This window comes from Pongo pygmaeus, chromosome 8 (assembly GCF_028885625.2).
Source record: "Pongo pygmaeus isolate AG05252 chromosome 8, NHGRI_mPonPyg2-v2.0_pri, whole genome shotgun sequence".
Taxonomy (NCBI): domain Eukaryota; kingdom Metazoa; phylum Chordata; class Mammalia; order Primates; family Hominidae; genus Pongo; species Pongo pygmaeus.
The window spans coordinates 52,397,937-52,417,036 of NC_072381.2; the positions used below are offsets into that span (position 1 = coordinate 52,397,937).

General features: G+C 48.8%; 1 protein-coding gene across 1 annotated transcript; it reads left to right on the top strand.

Moving 5' to 3' along the window:
- Positions 1-2,956: 2,956 nt before the first annotated feature.
- On the top strand, positions 2,957-18,562 carry LOC129006155 (anthrax toxin receptor-like). The gene is made up of 5 exons (XM_054435531.1): positions 2,957-3,102; positions 3,627-3,707; positions 3,798-3,858; positions 8,869-8,967; positions 18,483-18,562. The coding sequence occupies exons 1-5, from the start codon at positions 3,040-3,042 to the stop codon at positions 18,506-18,508; spliced, it is 330 nt and encodes a 109-aa protein (XP_054291506.1). The 5' UTR covers positions 2,957-3,039; the 3' UTR covers positions 18,509-18,562.
- The last annotated feature ends 538 nt before the right edge of the window (positions 18,563-19,100 follow it).

The window sequence follows — 19,100 nt, forward strand, 5'->3', positions numbered from 1 at the left end:
TGGGAGGTAATTTTTAACAGTCCATGTCTTTCCACGTCAACCACCTTTTTGGAGTTTTTTCAGGAAGAAAATAAAAGAGGGTCTGGACAAACTTCAGAAAATGGTGCCTGAAGGACACACATTCATGCAGGCAGGATTTAGAAATGTATACACCCCTTGAGCTCCAATAATCGATTCTAGTTTACAAAATCTTATCAGTGGGAACATTTCACTGTCCAGGCTCGATATTTCTTCATTTTCTTGCAGGCAATTCGGCAGATGGAAAATTTCAACTCCACGTGTAAGCACCTGTCGTCCCCATGGTGGTCCCACAGTGGGAACAGAGCTGGGCATGAGCCTCAGAGAGCTCTGTGTGCAGATTCTGAAGCAAGGCCACACCTGCCCTGCCTCTTGGAGCAAGTTGCTCACCTGCTCTGAGCTCCAGGTCCCTCCCTGGTGCAATGAGCATAGTAAGCCCCCGCCCCATGGAGTTCTGAGAACTGCGTGGGATCCTGCGTGTGCAGTTCTGGTGCTCATAACCCTGAGGTGCTTGCCCTCCAGCTGGGCTATGTGAAAAGAAAAAGAGAATGTGTCAGGAATTGGTGGGTTCTTGGTCCCACTGACTTCAAGAATGAAGCCGCGGACCCTCGCGGTGAGTGTTACAGCTCTTAAGGTGGCGCGTCTGCAGTTTGTTCCTTCTGATGTTTGGATGTGTTCGGAGTTTCTTCTTTCTGGTGGGTTCGTAGTCTCGCTGGCTCAGGAGTGAAGCTGCAGACCTTTGCGGTGAGTGTTACAGCTCTTAAGGCAGCACGTCTGGAGTTGTTTGTTCCGCCTGGTGGGCTCGTGGTCTCGCTGGGTTCAGGAGTGAAGCTGCAGATTTTCGCCGTGAGTGTTACAGCTCATAAAAGCAGCGTGGACCCAAAGAGTGAGCAGTAGCAAGATTTATTGCAAAGAGCGACAGAACAAAGCTTCCACGGTGTGGAAGGGGACCAGACCGGGTTGCCAATGCTGGCTCAGGCAGCCTGCTTTTATTCTCTTATCTGGCCCCACCCACATCCTGCTGATTGGTAGAGCCAAGTGGCCTGTTTTGACAGGGTGCTGATTGGTGCATTTACAATCCCTGAGCTACATACAAAGGTTCTCTACGTCCCCATCAGATTAGTTAGATACAGAGTTTTGACACACAGGTTCTCTAAGGCCCCCCCAGAGTAGCTAGCTACAGAGTGTCCATTGGTGCACTCACAAACCTTAAGCTAAACACAGGGTGCTGATTGGTGTGTTTACAAACCTTGAGCTAAATACAGAGTGCCGATTGGTGCGTTTACAATCCCTGGGCTAGATATAAAGACTCTCCACGTCCTCGCCAGACTCAGGAGCCCAGGTGGCTTCACCTAGTGGATCCCACACTGGGCCTGCAGGTGGAGCTGCCTGCCAGTCCCTCGCCCTGCGCTCGCACTCCTCAGCCCTTGGGTGGTCGATGGGACTGGGTGCCATGGAGCAGGGGGAGGCGCTCGTTGGGGAGGCTCGGGTTGCACAGGAACCCACGGAGGTGGGGGAAGGCTTAGGCATGGCGGGCTGCAGTCCCGAGGCCTGCCCCGCGGGAAGGCAGCTAAGGCCCGGCGAGAAATCGAGCGCAGCACCGGTGGGCTGGCACTGCTGGGGGACCCAGTATACCCTCCGCAGCTGCTGGCCCGGGTGCTAAGTCCCTCATTGTCCAGGGCCGGCAGGGCCGGCTGGCTGCTCTGAGTGTGGGGCCTGCCAAGCTCACGCCCACCCGGAACTCCAGCTGGCCCGCAAGCCCCGCACGCAACCCCGGTTCCTGCTTGCGCCTCTCACTCCACACCTCCCTGCAAGCTGAGGGAGTGGGCTCCGGCCTTGGCCAGCCCAGAAAGGGGCTCCCACAGTGCAGCAGTGGGCTGAAGGGCTCCTCAATTGCCGCAAAAATGGTAGCCCAGGCAGAGGAGGCGCCGAGAGCAAGCGAGGGCTGTGAGGACTGCCAGCACGCTGTCACCTCTCAAGAAGAGCCAACGGGTTTGCCTCCTTGCACACACCTTAGTCTTCCTCTTCCCTTCCATATCTCCCTTTCCAGTAACTTGCTTTCCCTGACCCTGTCTCATATGGTACAGAAGGCTGTCCAGGGCCCCCAACTTCCCTCCCCACTGTGTTGCTGCAGCTCTTGTCAGGAAAAGGCAGGGCTGGTGAGGAAAGGCATTGAGGTGGCTGTGGGGTCCCCTGCCCAGGTGCCACTGACCTGGAGTCCTGAACTCCTGGGCCCAGAGATGCCGGCAGGGCTGCCTGCAGGCTCTGCCCACAGGAGAGCCCATCTGCTCCTCCCCCTACCCATGGGACAGGTCTGGGCTTGTGGAGTCCTGGCTGGAATTGCCCTCAGGCAGAGGTGGTGCAGGCTGCTAGTGGGTGAGGGTTCAGGCAGCCTGGTGAGAAGGGGCCTGCCCCTCTCAGCTCCTCCTTTGTAAAATGGGTGCTGGGCTGAGACCTCCCTCACTCTAGGGGTCTCTGTGTAGTAGGTGCTTGGGCCTTGGCAGCCTCTCCCCTGGAGGATGAGATGGGGACACCTGGACATGCCCTGGAGTGATCAGTACTGTGGGCCCGGCAGCCCACAGGGGTCCTGGAGTGTTGGGGTGATCAGACCCAACACCAGATCGTGGGAGTGATGAAGTCTGGTGGAGTCAAAGGAATGAGAAAAAGACAGTTTGAGAGAGAAAGTGGGACCAGTGGGCCATTGCGAGTGCAGAGGCTGCAAAGGCCCTGAGCTCTGGGAGCCCATGCTGTTTATTGGTGCTCAAACAAAAAACAGGTGGTGAGGATGTGGGGGTTGAAAGGAAACAGTGTATCTAGTGAATGAGAAACATATAGCTGCTTGAGATAACGGAAGTGCTAGAAGCAAGGAGCCAGCAAGTGTGGCAGACATGCAAGCCCTGCCTCAGCTTCTCTCCCAACACTCAGCTTTTCTCCCAACACAGGACCTTTTGGAGGTCACTTCTGGGGCCTTTGCTGAGCAGGCCACTCCTTGCTTCTCCTGCAGATAACAAGGTTTCCAGCATGATTATTGCTATGACCGATGGAACAATGATGAAACATCCATTTTTGGACACTCTCAAAGAAGTGAGTTCAGTTCGTATTTATCAGCATTTTGCTCCATGTATTTTGGTAATTAATACTCAATGCCTTCTTTCCCTTAAGCTGAAAGGGCTTGAAGCCTGGGGGCCACCATTTATACCCTGGGTGTGGCTGATTATAGGAAAGACCCAGTAATTCCAAACAGGTTAACCAGGCACCAATATGGAGCCTTGTGGTCAGGTTAGGGTTAGAGTACAGAAGGGTGTCCCAGATGGCTTTCCTATGGCCACCCCAAGAAGGGTCATCTAATCTGCCTCAAGTGAGTTGGGCCACCCCATGACTACTGCAGAAATGACAGCATGTTGTATAAATCCTACTAAACCAGAGGGGAGGGTGGAAGAGCTCCCCACTCCCTGAGAGTGGGCTGCTGGCTGGAGAAGGCTGTGGCCCTCAGAGCCTGGTATTCTGCTGCCTCCAAAGCATGGGGGCAGGACGCTGTTCCCTGGGCCAGGGATCTGCTGCATGCTCACCCCTGGGCTGGGGGACCAAGCCAGCTCTGCTCTCTGTAGATAACAGCAATGGCAGGCAGTCCGGACCATGTGTTTGCAGTGGAGGATGGCTTCAAGGCCCTGAGAAGCACTGTTGATGCCGTGAGTGAGTGGAGGTGAGGGGCTGGGGGTCTGGCTCCTGTAGCCAGAAGCTCACTCTCCCTGCCTTGCCCTACCCCTCCTGTGTTCCAGCTCACGTCAGAGACCTGTCTTGAAGTGATGTCGGTGGAGTCTTCCTCTGTGTGTGTAGGAGGTGAGAGCTGCGGAGGCCCTGCGGTTGCCAAAGGGTGGTGTGCATGAGTGCATGTGTGTATGGAGTGTGTGCATTTGTTAGGTATGTGTGGGGGAGGATGTGTGTGGGGAGTGTGTGAGTGTGGTGTGTGTATGTGGTGTGTATGTGTTTGGTGTGTGTGGTATGTGTGTATGTAGTTTGTGTGGGTGCAGTATGTGTAGTATGTGTGGGAAGTTGTGCTGTGGGAGGCTTGATGTGTGTGAAGTCTATGGGGAAGGGTAATATGTGGTCTGTGTGTTGTGTAAATGTGTGTGAGAGCTGTGTGTGGGGTGTGTATATGTGCTGTGAGTGTGGTGTGTGTGGGGTATGCATGAGTGATGCATCTTCTGTGTGTGTTGTGTTGTGGGTGTATGTGGTGTGGGAGCTGAGGAGGTATGTGTTGTATGTGTGTGGGGGTGTGAGTGTGTGTAGGGGGCATATATGCATGCGTGTGTGGGGTATGTGCAGAGTGTGTGGCATAAACTGGGGTGCTGTGGAAGTGTGTGGGAAGGGTACCTGGTACGTGGTGTCTAGTGTGTGAGTTTGTTGTGTGGAGGAGTCGGGAGTGTACTGCTTGTGTGTGTGGTGTGTGTGTGTACGGGATGCGTGGTGTGTGTTTGCTGTTTGTGGTATATGTGTGTTTACTATTTATGTGTGTCTGTGGTGTGTGTGTGTACAGTAGGACTAGAGTGTTTGGACATGTTGTGTGCGTCCATATGTGGGTGTCTACATGGGGATATCTTGTGCGTGTGGCATGTAGGGAAGGAAATGGTGTGATGGCATGTATATATATTTTGTGTGTGCATTCAGTGGGTGGTGGGTGTGTGTGCCGTGGCTGTGTGTGTATGGTGTATGTATACGTGTTTGCTGTTTATGTTGTGTGTGTGGGGTGTGCTGGGTGTGTATTGGGGGAGTGGGGAGTGTGTGGTGCATGTGTGATGTGTGTGGGGTGTGTATGGGATGTGTGGTGTGTCTTTGGTATTTTTGGTGTATGTGTGTTTGCGATTTATGTGTGTGTGTGGTGTGTGGGTGTATGTGCTTTGGGTGTGTGGTGTGTGGTGTGATGTGTGTGGTATGGGGTGGGTTGAGTGTGTTTGTGGTCCAGTGTGTGTGGGTGGGTGGGTGTGGATGAGTGGCGCACATGGGTGTGAATGTGAGTGTCTATTGGTGTGGGGGGAGTATGCGGGGGTGGTGGTGTGAGTACCTGTGTACAATTAGTGTGTTGTAACCTCACAACAATAAGTTTAACTCTAAAGCAAGAAAAGACGTGTGAGAAGCTCTCAGGGAAACACCAGTAAATGGCATGGAGCAGCAGCTAACCCAGACCACAGGCCAGGAGCAGCCAGGGCTCCTCCCAGGAAGGCCAGGCAGGTGCAGAAGGTGAAATATCTGTATAATTTACCACATCAACAAAACCGGAAACAGCGACCAAGCGGTTATCTCAGGGGATGAAGAACAAGAAGTGGGGGCGTCAACATCCCACAGCACCCTGTGAGCAGAAGGAAACCTCCATAGCCCGACAAAGGCGTCCACACAAACACCCTCGGCTCACCTCAATCCCACAGGATCAATCCCAGCATCTGTCGCTACTGTCTGGAATGTGGCAAAGGTGACTTGCCATCTGGGGTCCCGGCATGGGTGGTGACAGCCTTGTGTGGTCCTCTGTGACGACCCCTGTCTGTCCTGACCTCCGCCTGTGCATGCTGGGACTCCTCATGGCCGGAATTTAAGCAACTACGGCTGCTGGAGAGGAAGAGAGCCTTGGGTGACTCTCTTCTATGGGGACAGCAAAAGGCTGGGTGCCGCTGGACCCAGAGCAGCAGCTGGGCTCTGGCTTCCCAGTTCCTCACTGCAGGGTGCCCTAGCAGTAGGCTGTGGGGACCGACACACGGTCGGTCCATGTCTGAGCTCTGCTCTCCATGGGCACATGACCAGAGCAAATAGTCCAATGTCAGCGAGCTCCAGAGGTGCCTCCCATGAACAGAAAGGACGCTGTCAGGCCTGTCGTGAGTCCCAAGGCACTGGGCTGTGCGGGGACTGGCGCAGGGCTGGGAGCTGGTAGGACCCAGAAACAGGAGCTGCGCTGACACTTCCATGATTGGTCCTGGGCTCTGTCCCCCACCCCGCCTCTCCCCGATGCAGAGCTGAGGGTGGGATTAGAGTAGAGAGCTCCCCTCCCCCTCGGGGTCTCTTTCTGCTGCTCCTGGTTTAAAGCTGCTCAGCCTTGCAGCCAGTGTGACAGCTGTGCTCCTCTGATGATGTCCCCTGGACATGCACAGGCTATGGCGTCTGAGCAGCCCTGTCAACCTGTCAACCCCAGGTGGGGATGTGAGTCGTCACTCCTTCCTGGAGGCAGCTGAGCCGAGGTGACAGGTCTCTTCTGCCCACCAGCTCGGCCCTCTGCCTCTGCCCATGTGGCCTGCAGTCACAGCCCTGACCTGTCAGCTGTCGGCTGAGTTGTGCAAAGCTGCCCCACGCGGAGGGTGACAGTCACAGGAGGGAAAGTCCAAGGCAGGAGCCTGAAACCCAAATGCAACAGAATGAGCCCTCTCAGCAGGCTGCCACCAAGAAGCCAGGAGGGCTCCAGGGAGCCCAGGAAGGAGGCCAGGGAGGGAGGCTCGCAGCCCAGACTCCCCCTGTTTAGCCCTGGGCCTCCTATCCAGCCTGGGAGAGGCCTCTGGTGGCCTCACTGCTCCAGGCCCATCCTGAGCCCATCCCCCACACATGGCTGGAGGGTTTTGACAGGCACCTCCCTCTCCAGCCTGGCAGGTGTCTGAGGCTCTTAGCAGGACCCCCAGGCCCTCCAGGGGCCACTCCCTGTTCTGGGCGCCCTGTGCAGAGGTGGGACCAGGTGGAGCATAGGCACTCTGCAAGCCTTGCCTCACCTCGAAGGGCCGAGCCCACCTGTCCTTCACAGCCTTGTTCATAGGCCACCTCGTCCTGGAAGCCTTCCCTGATGACCAGCCCCTCTGACTCCCTGAAGCCCAAGGGCTTGGTCTGTCCCTCTCATCAGTCACTTGTCACCCAGGATGTATCATGACTTCTGGTTGTCTATGTCTAAGCATAATTTTCTTATTTAGTTCTTTGGTTTTCTTCCACCCTTTATTGTTGAAATTTTCAAACCTATAGGTGAGTGGAAAGGATTGTGCAATGAACACAAACACACCTCTATCCACCACTGGGATTTTACAATGAATGTTCTCCCATGCTCCTTTGTCTCTCCTTCTCTCTCTCTTTTCATCCATCCACGTTGCAAAAAAAAAAAAAAAAAAAAATGCTTGCAATACATAGAATACATAGTCCTAACACAGCCTAGAATGTAATTTGCAACCACCCTGACTGTGAAGCTTTGGGGCAGCCCTCAGTCCTGCTCAGGGTGGCCAAGTTGGGCTGACCAAGGGGTGCAGGCCACAGGCCCAGTTGCTCCCTCCCGGGCACACTGAGCCCAGGTCTGGCTGGCCAGGGCCCTTTGGACACCTGAGCGAGGGAGATGTTGAGAGTGCTGCCTGATAACATCAGATTTGGAAGCAGCTGCTGTCAGTCTTAGTGGTGGGAGAGGACCCGATGCTTACCCTGAGTGGGGCCAGGTCTGGTTGCTCAGCACAGGGTGCCTAGCTGGCCTTTCCTGCTCTCTCACAGCCTCAGTGCCCCAACCAGGCCCAGGGTTTTCCGAGGACAGCATAGTATCCATCAAGTGGGTGCCCACGAGGGCTGGGCTGGCACCTTGAGCAGGAGGAGCAGTCCAGGCCCAGCCGGCTGATGTCAGCAGTCAGTGTGCGGGGCCTTGGAGTGAGGTGGGCCTGGGAGCTCCTCATCTGAGGAGCATGGTTCCCTAGGTCCCAGCCAGGAGCTGACACGGAGAAACACAAACCCACTGAGGCCTGCATTTCCCATTTCCCAAGAAAGCTAGAAATCTGGATATTTAGGGGAAATGTTGAGGCTTTTAACTGTGAGCCCCCATTTTTGAAAATACTTGAAAGCCTCAGAAAGCATGTCGGCAGGCCAGCTTCACCCACAGCCCGCCTTGAAGGTGTGACGCTGCAGGAAAGCAGGAAGCAGGGTTCAGAGGAAGCTTTCCTTGGGTGCATGGACCGGGGGCACCCCAGGCATCAGCAGGGATTGGAATGTGCGGGGCCAGGGCCAGGAGGCAGGGGTGGAGGCCAATGCCCTTGGCAGCTGCAGACCTGTGGGAACCCCGGCTGGCTCCTGGGGACAGCCCCACCTGCATGTGTCCCCTATGGTGTTTGTCTCAGGGCAGCAGCCACAATGGTGGAAGGACACACTCCCTGAGCCTCAGGGTGGGTGCCCGTGGTCCTTGCTGGATCAGGAAGAGCAGGAGATGAGGAATCACCTGTAGGTCTCTGGAATCGCAGCTAAAACAGGACTTCTGTGATGGATTCCCCTGAGCAGGGTTGTAGGTGCCTCACCTGTCCTACCCGAGTCCTGGCCCTGCCCCTGCCCCTGTGGGTGTCCTGCTTGCCATAGGGACACAGAAAGACAGGGAGGAGAGACCCCGAGTGTTCAGCAGCTCTGAAGGAGGCATCTAGGCCTGGGTGCCCAGCTGAGGCATGAGACATGGTGTCTTCAGGCAGCCTTGTGGCTCCACTTACACCTCACATCAGGGAGGGCCTGGCTGAGTGCACCGCCTGCACCCCTGGGGCCTGAGGGAGCACCACAGGTTTCAGGGCAGGAATAGCACTCTGAGCCTGCCCTGTGCAAGGACCAAGGCCTTTCCTGAGTGTGTTGGTTCAGGGATGGTAGGGAGAGGGTCCTTGAGTGTGCTCAAGGCCCAGCTGCCTCCCCCTGGACCCTCAGTGATACCAGATGAAGATTTGACCCAGTGGACACATAGATGTTGGTCAGACACTGCTCCTTCCTTACAGGAGCCTCTGCGAATTGAGTTTTGGGAGAGGATCTCCAGGAATAGGGAGGTCAGAGGAGAGGCAGCCCTCCACTCTTCCACATTCAACCTTTTGAATGTTGTCCTTGCAGAATCCTACCATGTGATTATTCATGGAAATGGCTTTCAGAATCTAAAGAAACAGGATGAAGTTATTTGCAGATTTATCTTCAATGAAAGCACTATCATTGGTAAGTTGTCTCCTTGGTGCCTCTGAGTCACGTATTTCCCACACAATGCTGCCTTTCCCCACAGCCAGCCAAGCCTCCCAGCCCTTGCCAACCATGCCTCCCAGCCCTTGCCAACCATTCCCTGGGGACCCTGTGGTGTTAGAGGCCATGAGGACAAGTGGAAGGAGGCACTGGGAAGGCCGCCACCCCTCCCTTCATCTGCCAAGTGGAGAAGTAACAAATCCACCTGTGCCTCAAGAGCATCTTACATCAGGGCTTTCTGCTCAGTGAGGCTGGGTTTAGGACTGGGTCTGCGATCACAGCTGCATCTGCCCACCTTAGCCTCAGTTTCCCCTTCCCTTGAGAGCCCAGGACCCAAAGCCCACAAGGCTACTCCTGGGAAATGGTGGCAGCCCCGGAGGTCTGAGCCTGCCTGGCCAGGTGCACCAGTAGCTTGCCCAGAGGGGTATGTTTACCTTGTACTGAGGGAGGATGCCAGCCTGTAGGCCTGGGCCGGGGAATCCTGGCTCAGGCACACATTGCCTATGTCACCTTGACCAGATGAGTGTTCTACTCTGAGCCTCTATTTTCTCAATTTAACGTGGAGCCAATATAGTGCTGGTTGTGTATCCTTTAACTGAAATGCTTGGGACCACAAATATTTTAGTTTTTAGATTTTTTTCAGGTTATGGGATGTGTGCATTATGCTTATGTTTCAGCATCCCTAATCCTAAAATTTGAAATCTGAAATTCTCTAATGAGCATTTCTTTTGAACCTAATGTTGGTGCTCAAGAAATGTCAGATTTTGAAGCATTTTGGGTGTGGATTTTCATATTTTAGATGGTCAGCCACAGTTGTACCTAACTAAGCAAAATCATATGCGTAGAGCAGTTGGTTCATGGAAGGGCTATAGCATTTTTTTGAATGTTTCCTGTTATTTGGCAATAATTAGGCATCAGGGGACCTCTGTCATGGTGGAATGGCCTGAGGAAGCACATAGTTCAGGCAGACACTGTGCCCTGGGTGCCGGGGGTGGGGTGTGCTCTTCCCCACTGAGCGCCTCGGGTGCAGTTAGATTTTTGCATCCTCCTTGATCTTCCCAGGTGGCCCCTTGATACATTCATTTGATCTGATGATAGTATGTTCACTGACATCTAATTTCAGGGCCATGTGGTAATCCCAGGATGACTTCTCTTCCCCCAAGAGGCTTCTTGACCATTTTCTTCCTTTCCATGTGTACATAGGAAGGGGCTGGGCCTGTCATCTCCACATTCCCACTCATCAGCATTGTGTGGCTGGTCTCAGGGAATTCGGTTTTCATTGGGTTATACTTTCTCAGGAGTGTCTTAGGGACTGAGCAGCCCCTTTCTAAGGAAAGCTAACTCTTATTGAGCACTTATGTCAGATTTTGTGCCAAGTGCCTTATGCACACTATCTCCCTGAATCCTCAAAGCAGCCTTACAGAAATTCCTTTGTATGTGTCAACCTAAATAACAAACAGACAAGGGCTCTTTACGAGAAAATGATGTTCATCCAAGAATGGGGCATCACAATGGGAATACTCATGCCATAGTAAACTACATGCATATGCAAGAAGGTTAGATTTTACAGGAGATGTGAGAAGGATTACATAATTGTTTGAGTTAATTCTTCTTGGCTGCTAAGATCAATAATAATAGAGGTGACCCCAATGTGAGGTTGCATGGGCAGTTGCGGGTCAGATGTCCTTGCAGAAGTATTTTTTGTGTAAGGTTGCAATGGTCTTTGCACAAGGTTGTAGTTTTGTAGAGATTTGTGATAGTTTTTGTTATCAGGTATCGAAGCATGTGAATCTTCTCTTCATAAACTTCCCCAATTCAGCTTGTCAGTATTTTTTTGTTGTTTTTTTAACATGTTAACTCCGTTTTGATTCTGACAACTTTCACAATTTCTCCCTTTTGATCAAGATCTTTCTGCAAACACCTCACTAATCAATCATTCTATAATTAGGTTTTGACTGTCCCTGGATAATGGGATGGGCCTGTCCTGGTTGCAGGTCTTGGTCCATTTTGGAGGGGGGCAATTGGCAACTAGGAGTAAGTGTCAAACCCTTTTAGTCACATTTGACCTTTAAAGGATGTTTGAAAGGAGTGACTCTCGGGCTAAGTCTATTTTGAGTCCATTATTAAGTTCAATTTTGTGAGTTCCATAGTCTTTTGCTGTTATCTCAAAGTGATGGGCTAGCATTATGGTTACAAGTTGGACTTCTGCAAAAATTTAACAAGTAACATATAAAAAGTTTAAAAATGGAAAATACAGTTTGCATAATAGTTTTGATCCATGAACCTAGGCTTAAAGGCAACTGTATTAGTTTGTTCTCATGCTGCTAATAAAGACATACTTGAGACTGGGTAAGTTATAAAGGAAGGAGGTTTAATGGATTCATAGCTCCACTTGGCCGGGGAGGTCTCACAATCATGCTGGAAGAGCAAGAGACATCTTACATGGTGATAGGCAAGAGAGAATGAGAGCCAAGCCAAAGGAGAAACCCCATATAAAACCATCAGATCTCCTAAGACTTATTCACTACCACCAGAGCAGCATGGAGGAATCCGCCCCCATGATTCAATTATCTCCCACCGGGTCCCTCCTATAACAAGTGGGAATTATGGGAGCTACAATTCAAGATGAGATTTGGGTAGGGACACAGCCAAACCACATCAATAACCCACTGAATGAATCAAATGATCATAAGAAGTTAGGTGAGATCTGTTTTAACCATGTGGCCTGTTTTCTTACTTTGTGTATGTTGGTATTGACTTTCCAAGAGGAATTTATCCAGGTATGGCATGTAGTATTAGCAATAGTACAGACATTTTCTTATTTAACCAATGTATACCAAAGATCTCTTAGGTCAGGTTCTGTCAACTTACAAACAAAAGGTAGTAACTGTGAAATTTCAATTACTCCATTATCTTGCCAAATTAGAAAGGTAGCCTTAAGGAGTGTAGGAGTCTCATTATACTATGGAGTCTTTTCCAATGTCTTGAAAAAAGCTGTCTATAGTGTGCAAAGGTCAACTTCTTATCCTGATTTGCAGTTTGTCTCTGGTCATGGCATCAAACGGTTTGGTAAACTTTATTTTTTATTTTATTTTATTTTATTTTTTTGAGATGGAGTCTCGCTCTGTCACCCAGGCTGGAGTGCAGTGGCACGACCAGGTTCATGCCATTCTCCTGCCTCAGCCTCCTGAGTAGCTAGGACTACAGGTGCGTGCCACCACACCCGGCTAATTTTTTTTGTATTTTTTAGTAGAGATGGGGTTTCACCATGTTAGCCAGAATGGTCTCAATCTCCTGACCTCATGATCCACCCGCCTCGGCCTCCCAAAGTGCTGGGATTACAGGCGTGAGCCACCATAAACTTTTTATGTGGCCCATACATCAGGCACAAGGCTGGTTTCTTAAAACTCATCTAGTTTCAGCTTACAGGGCTTTTGGAACAGAACAATTTTCCATTTATAGTAATTCCATGGAAGAAGGCTGGATTGGTGGAACATAGAAGAATTTGGGATGTGGTCTACTCTATAGACAGATAACAAGAACTTGGACAACAACTGACTACAAATGCTTTTTGAGTAGAATCCAAAAAACTTAGAATAGCCATGGTTAAAAATCTGATAAAGTTCACAATGGACAAGAAAATTTAGTTGTTTCCATTACTTGCAGGAATTTAAGATATTAACCATAATCGTTAAAAATCTGATAAAGTTCACAATGGACAAGAAAATTTAGTTGTTTCCATTACCTGCAGGAATTTAAGATATTAACCATAATCATGACTGACAGCATCATATCACAAGTATCAGACTTATAAATTTCATATAATCTTTAGAATACTCACATCAATAACATAGCCATATAAATACAACTTTAAAGAACTTTTAACATAACAACCAAAATTATGACTGATAATATATTAGATTTTGCTTTATAATTTTTAGAACATTCCTATCAATAACCTACCCATAAATGTGACTAAAAGAAGATGTAGCCTCACTTCTCATTTGACAATGCTTGTCATATAATTTACCAAATAAGCCTAATCATTTAATACCTCTATAAATTAAAAGATATCTTCTTTGGTATTCTCCAGGGGCCCAGCTGGAAAATCTCAAAGTTAATTGTAGTTCAAAAAGACTTAATTTAGAATTTTGATCCAGGAGAAGCTCACCAAAAATATCAAGAGATTCAAAGCCCTAGGTCAAAATAGAATCACAGGTCACTGTTAAATAATAGTCATTCATTTAACTCGAGTGATTATCAGGAAACTTCAAAAGCAATACAGAAAGTTACAAATATTTTAAAACCTTAACCTGTTCAAAGCTCAGTTTTCTTAAGTAATCAAAAATTTAATAAAGACAACACAGAAAATTATCTTGGTAAAATATAAATATATAAATTGTTTGTTTTTTAGGTCAGTTACCAAAAGTTAAAAAAAAATCTCCTGCAATGTAATTGCTTCTTCTCATGGGAAGCCTGTTCAGTCTTGGAATTGAACCTGATGAAAGGGTCCTTAAATTCAATTAGAGATAAAAGAATATATCCAAGGGTTATGAGTGTACACTTATATTATAGAAGAGTATAAACAAGAAGACTAGTACCTTGAGCAGAGGAATATAGAGCTCTTAGATAAAGTAAAACCACGTGAAGTTTCTTGGTAACATGGAACAATTCAGACATATCAAGAAAAGCCAAGAGTACATAATCTAGTTATATCGGCGGAAAACATTGCTTTTCTTGGCCTTCAAGGTAAACATTATAGTGCCAGGCCATAAAAGCCGAGTTAGAACTGGAGGAAAAAAGTTAGAACAGCTGATGAAAAAGTTGGAGAAGAGAGTTATCACCTCAGCCAACCAAAAAGCTGTAACTTTTTGGAGGAAGGGAGTAGGAGTGCTACAGACTATGGTGTATGGCCTGCAAACCATGTGCAGTGGGATGCAGCAGAAATTGAACTTCTGAAATAAGAATCTGAGGAAAATAAATACCTTATTAAATAAATACCATTTATTTGTTTACCTTATAATAAACAAAATTACCTTTTTATTTAATAAATAAATAAATTTTATACCTTAATGAATAAAATTACCATTCTTCATGAAAAAGATTGCATTCCTTACCTGAAACTGGGGAAATTAAATGGATCTCAGGAAAAAATGTGCCAGGAATAGAAACTGCAGTTTAGAAGATGGCTGTTAAAGAAAACAGAAGTCAGAATTAAAAATCAAAACCTCTGGCAATTTTACTAATAGCAAATCAATATTTTAAGAAAACTTTGGTGTTCTAATATAGGAGACCAATTTTTTAGTTTAGTATTACTGTATTTTTAATATCAGAGCTCAATCTTTATGAAGACTTATAAATAATTTTATTCTGATTATTACCAAGTCAATTACATGCAAAAATTTTTTCATCAATTTACCCCCCACAAATATTTTTGTTTTTGTTGCATTTGCTTTTGGGTTCTTGGTCATGAAGTCTTTGCCTAAGCCAATGTCTAGAAGGGTTTTTCTGATGTTATCTTCTAGGATTTTTATAGTTTCAGGTCTTAATTTAAGTCTTTGATTCATCTTGAGTTGATTTTTGTATAAGTTGAGAGATGAGGATCCAGTTTTATTCTTCTGCCTGGTGGCTTGCCAATTATCCCAGCACCATTTGTTGAATAGGGTGTCCTTTCCCCACTTTATGCTTTCGTTTGCTTTGTCAAAGATCAGTTGGCTGTAAGTATTTGTGCTTATTTCTGGATTCTCTATTCTGTTCCATTGGTCTATGTGCCTATTTTTATAACAGTACCATGCTATTTTGGTGACTATAGCCATGGGTATAGTTTGAAGTTGGGTAATGTGATTCCTCCAGATTTGTTCTTTTTGCTTAGTCTTGCTTTGGCCATGTGGGCTTTTTTGGTTCCATATGACTTACAGACACATGGAACCAAATGAATATCATTGTTCACAGATATTTTAACCCAGGTGTGCAGATCAAACAAATATTTAATTAGGCATGCAGAACTAAAAGTGAATTTGCCAGAAAAGACATGCCTCACAAACAAATGTAAATTATGTAGAAACTAGGGTGCTCAAATCAGAAAAACATTTGCCATTATACCAGAAAGAATTTACTGGAAAAGACAAAAAATTGCTATCATTTCAGGAGGGATGTAAGGTCTTTGGCTTACGGTGGCCTTATCCAAATCAGATGCTGAATGAAGTCAAGAGCTTCCACCCAAAAGTAGGAGGCTCAGCCTGAGAGAAGACTCTCCAGGGCAGAAAAAGCAAGTCACAGAAACAGGGAGCTCCAAGGGCTCAAGTGAGGACTGCACACCAGTTCCAAGAATGGCTGATTTCTTCCAGTAGTGGTCCTACTCCAGGTCCTACTTCTGGAAACCATTTATGTCAACCTGAACAACAGAGAGTTTCTCTCTAAAAGAAAACAATATCTTTTCAGGAACAGTGCCCGGCACTGGGAATATGTGTGCCATAGTAATGTGCATAATCAGGGAGGTAAAAGAAGACAAAGGCTTTTAAAGGAGAAATGAAGATTAAGGAATTGTTTTGAGACCGTTACTCTTGCCTAAAAAGATCAGTAACAAGGGTGACACTAGTCCAAGGCTGGACAGGCAGTTCTTGGGCACATGTTCCCGTGGAAGTTTTTTTTTGTGTTAAGTCTGCAGTGGCTTTTGTGCAAGGTTGTGGTTTTTGCAAAGTCTTTTGTGATATTTTTGTTACCAGGCATATAGGCATAAAACCCTCTCTTTGTAGCCTTTCTTAGCCCTATTTGTCATGGATTTTATTTTATTTTTTAACACAAATGACTTCATTTCAGTTCTGACAACTTTCCCGTATGGATGGAGAACTAGAGAGAAGCATGATAGAAGAGCCTGCCCAGGGCCATACAGTTCATGTTGCAGGGCAGGAAAGCAGACCCAGGTGATCTGCCTGCCCTAACAGGGCCTTCTGCCTCCCTGTGGTGGCAGCTCCTGGGAAAGGGGGTACCCAGCCTACCTCCATGAAGGGCATTCAGCTGCCTCCTCTGTGGGCCTGTGGGTGTACTGGCTTCCCACCCCCTGGAGGTTACCATCTACCTCTCCATACACAGGCCAGCACCGACGTCTCACAGTGGGCAGCCCATGCCACAGCTTTGAGCATCTGCGTAGATGGCCATTCTGCTCCTGGTTGATGGCTTATCCAGGAGTAAAAGGAAGCCTTTTTTAAAAAAAAAATAATTGAGAACAACCTTTAAACCTATTTTCACTATTAGGAAGATATCCCTGGAAAATGTCCCTGGAGTGTTGGCCACCACTGAACATGTCTCCCCTGCACCCCCCACTAGATGGCAGCGTGCCTTCCTTGGCGGCTGATGCCAGCCTAGAGGTGCGGGTCAGGGAGAGACTTCCCTCTGTCCTGCATATGTCCCTATGGGGAAGCAGGGGCAGAGCCTGGTTCTGGCTTCTGGGAAGTGCCTGGATATGATTTTTGTCAACCAAAATAACAAACAGAGAGAGTGTCTCTAAACAGAAGTGTTATTTATTCAGGAATAGGGCATGGAAAACACATACCAGAGTAAACTATGTGCATATTTAGGGAGGTGAAAAAAAAACAGAGAAAGGTTTTCAAAGGAAAATAAGGAGGATGCCGTAATTGTTTTGAAATCATCCTTGGCAAAAACATCGATACCACAGGTTCTGGCAGTCCTAGGTTGGCCAGGCAGTTGCTGGCCCTGGGAAGCCGGGGTCCTGGCAGCCAAGCCCAGTGGGTAGAGAGCTGGAGCCAGGCCAGCAGGCAGATGCAGCAGGGCCCACGCCCTCCCCCACACTTCAGGAGACATGAAAAGGGTGTGGGCTCAGGATGAGAAGGTTCTATGTCTACATGTTACGGAACTCTCCTGAGCCCACCACGCTCCCACAAAAAATGAATAAATAAATATATAAATACATAAAAATTGGGAAACAAAATTACAGACTTAAAACAAACAAACCCAGTTACCTCCTCAGGCTTCCCCCTTTTGGTAAATGGTGTCACTGTCCACCCGGTTGTTCTGGTCAAACACTCAAAAGTCATCTTTGACTCCTCCGAGCTTCCTCTTCACATCCATCCCACCAGCAAGTCCTGTTGCCTCCATGTGCAAAATATATCCTGGATCTGCCCAACCTGGACAGATTCACTGCACAAGAAATAATACCCCGACCCCTTTCCAGGGCCCACGAGGTCCTGCCCCCTGTCCTGGGTCACCTCTTTCCCTCCTTGACAAGGTCAGCGAGTCACTGCCCAGGGCATTGGCACATGATCTTTGCCTGGCTGGCTCCTCATCTTTTTAATCTCAGCTGAAATGTCATCTCTTCAGAGAGAATTTATTATTCACGGAAGTTTTCAACAGTGTACAAAATAACAAGAATTGTGCCATGAACCTACTTTCAATAGTTCTCAACCTGCCCCCACCTGCTTTCCTTGGAACCCTTACCACAGAGTATTTTGAAGCAAATCCCTGGTCTTGCATTATTTCATGTTCCTGTAGACCAGAATTTGTGGCTCTACAAGATAGGAGAAGTCACGCATAATGAAGCAGCTGTCCCTGCCCCTCTGGTCCCCTCACCTCCTCTGGTCATGGACATCACAGCACGTTGCACTCTCTGTCATCTGTTTTGTCCTGTTTTTTTTTTTTTTTTTTTTTTTAAATTTTGTTTTCTGTGTCCCATGCAATCTCTAAATGTGAGTCCCTTGAGAGCAGGGACTCTGCCTGCCTGTTCCTGTTACACAGCAGAGCACTGCACAGGGCCTGGGTATGGTGGGTGCTCACAGGGGTCTCTGTAAGAGGAAGGCAGATCCCAGGGTCAGCTCTGCATGCTGAAGACAAACATGGGGAGAGACACTGGTCAGACGTGTGCATCGACATTCTTTCCATGTCATTTCCTTTTAGATGAACATCCAATTAGGATGGACAAGACTTCCAAAACTTGCCCTGGACCAAAGATAGAAAAACCTGGCAGGAGGCCCTATAGGGTAGGAGGCCAGGGGGTCAGGGTTGGACACTGTAAGGTGTACAGAATGTGGATGCCACCCTCGCACTGGGGCCACATGTGTCTGCCACTGGGCTAAGGGCACCCTCCCCACCTTCTATTGTTTGTGGCCCCCAAGGTATTCAGGGATCTGCAGTGTCCTAGGGTCTGTGAGGAGGGCAGGATGCAGGAGATGATTGCCCGAGGAATGGTACCTTTGCTCCAGGTTGCCTCTCAGAGTTAAGCCAACAGACTGTAAATACAGAAAAGCCAGAATGATGACACCAAGCAGCGGTCCCTGGTCATTTAAGACACAGTCACGATGGCATGAGACCCCATGCAGAGCCCCTCACTGCCTGACCCACTTACCCTTTAGTCATCATTGCTGAGTTTACCTGCAAGTGTTTGGGGAATGACCTCTCATTACCCATGCTGTCCACTGGCCAAGGGCAAGAACTGCATCTTTCTGGGCTGGCTCTCACCATCTGTGTTTTCTGTGCTTTAGGGAGTACTTTATTGAAGTCAGCTTGAACAACGGCAAAACATTCTTCAAGAGCAATGTCAGCGTCACCAGCACCACACGTGTGAGTACCAGCATGGGGCTGCTAACACGTATGAGGACTGTCCCGGGCCTCTGCACTAGAAGGAGATATACCCTGGGGAGCACAGAAAGGGCAGACAGTTCCCAGGCAGTCCCAGAAGGTAGCGTGTGCAGCAGGCACCTGAGGCTGTTCCAGCCCGGCTTCCAGCTGGCACAGGTGGTTGAAGCTGGGAGGCTGTCTGCCAGGAGCCAGAGTCCAGCACCTCTTGGGTGTCCAGCTTCTCCACATGGACCTGCCAGGCCCAGGAGCTCTGGAGGATTCCACACACTGCCATCAGGGTGCATGTGCCGCTGAACTAACTGGTGCCCCAGCTGCTGATCTGGTCCTGAATCTGCTCATGACCCTGGCCCCCGAGCCTGCCTGGTTGTAACCTGCTGTCATTGTCCAGATGCCTTGAACCTCCTTTCTGCCTCTCCTCCTTGCTCGGGCCCCTGAGATGTCCCTCTCTGCTCCCTCACCGAGTCCTGCATTTCGTCCCCTCCTGCTGCTGAAGGGGAGGCTCTGGGCACTGGGACCCGGGC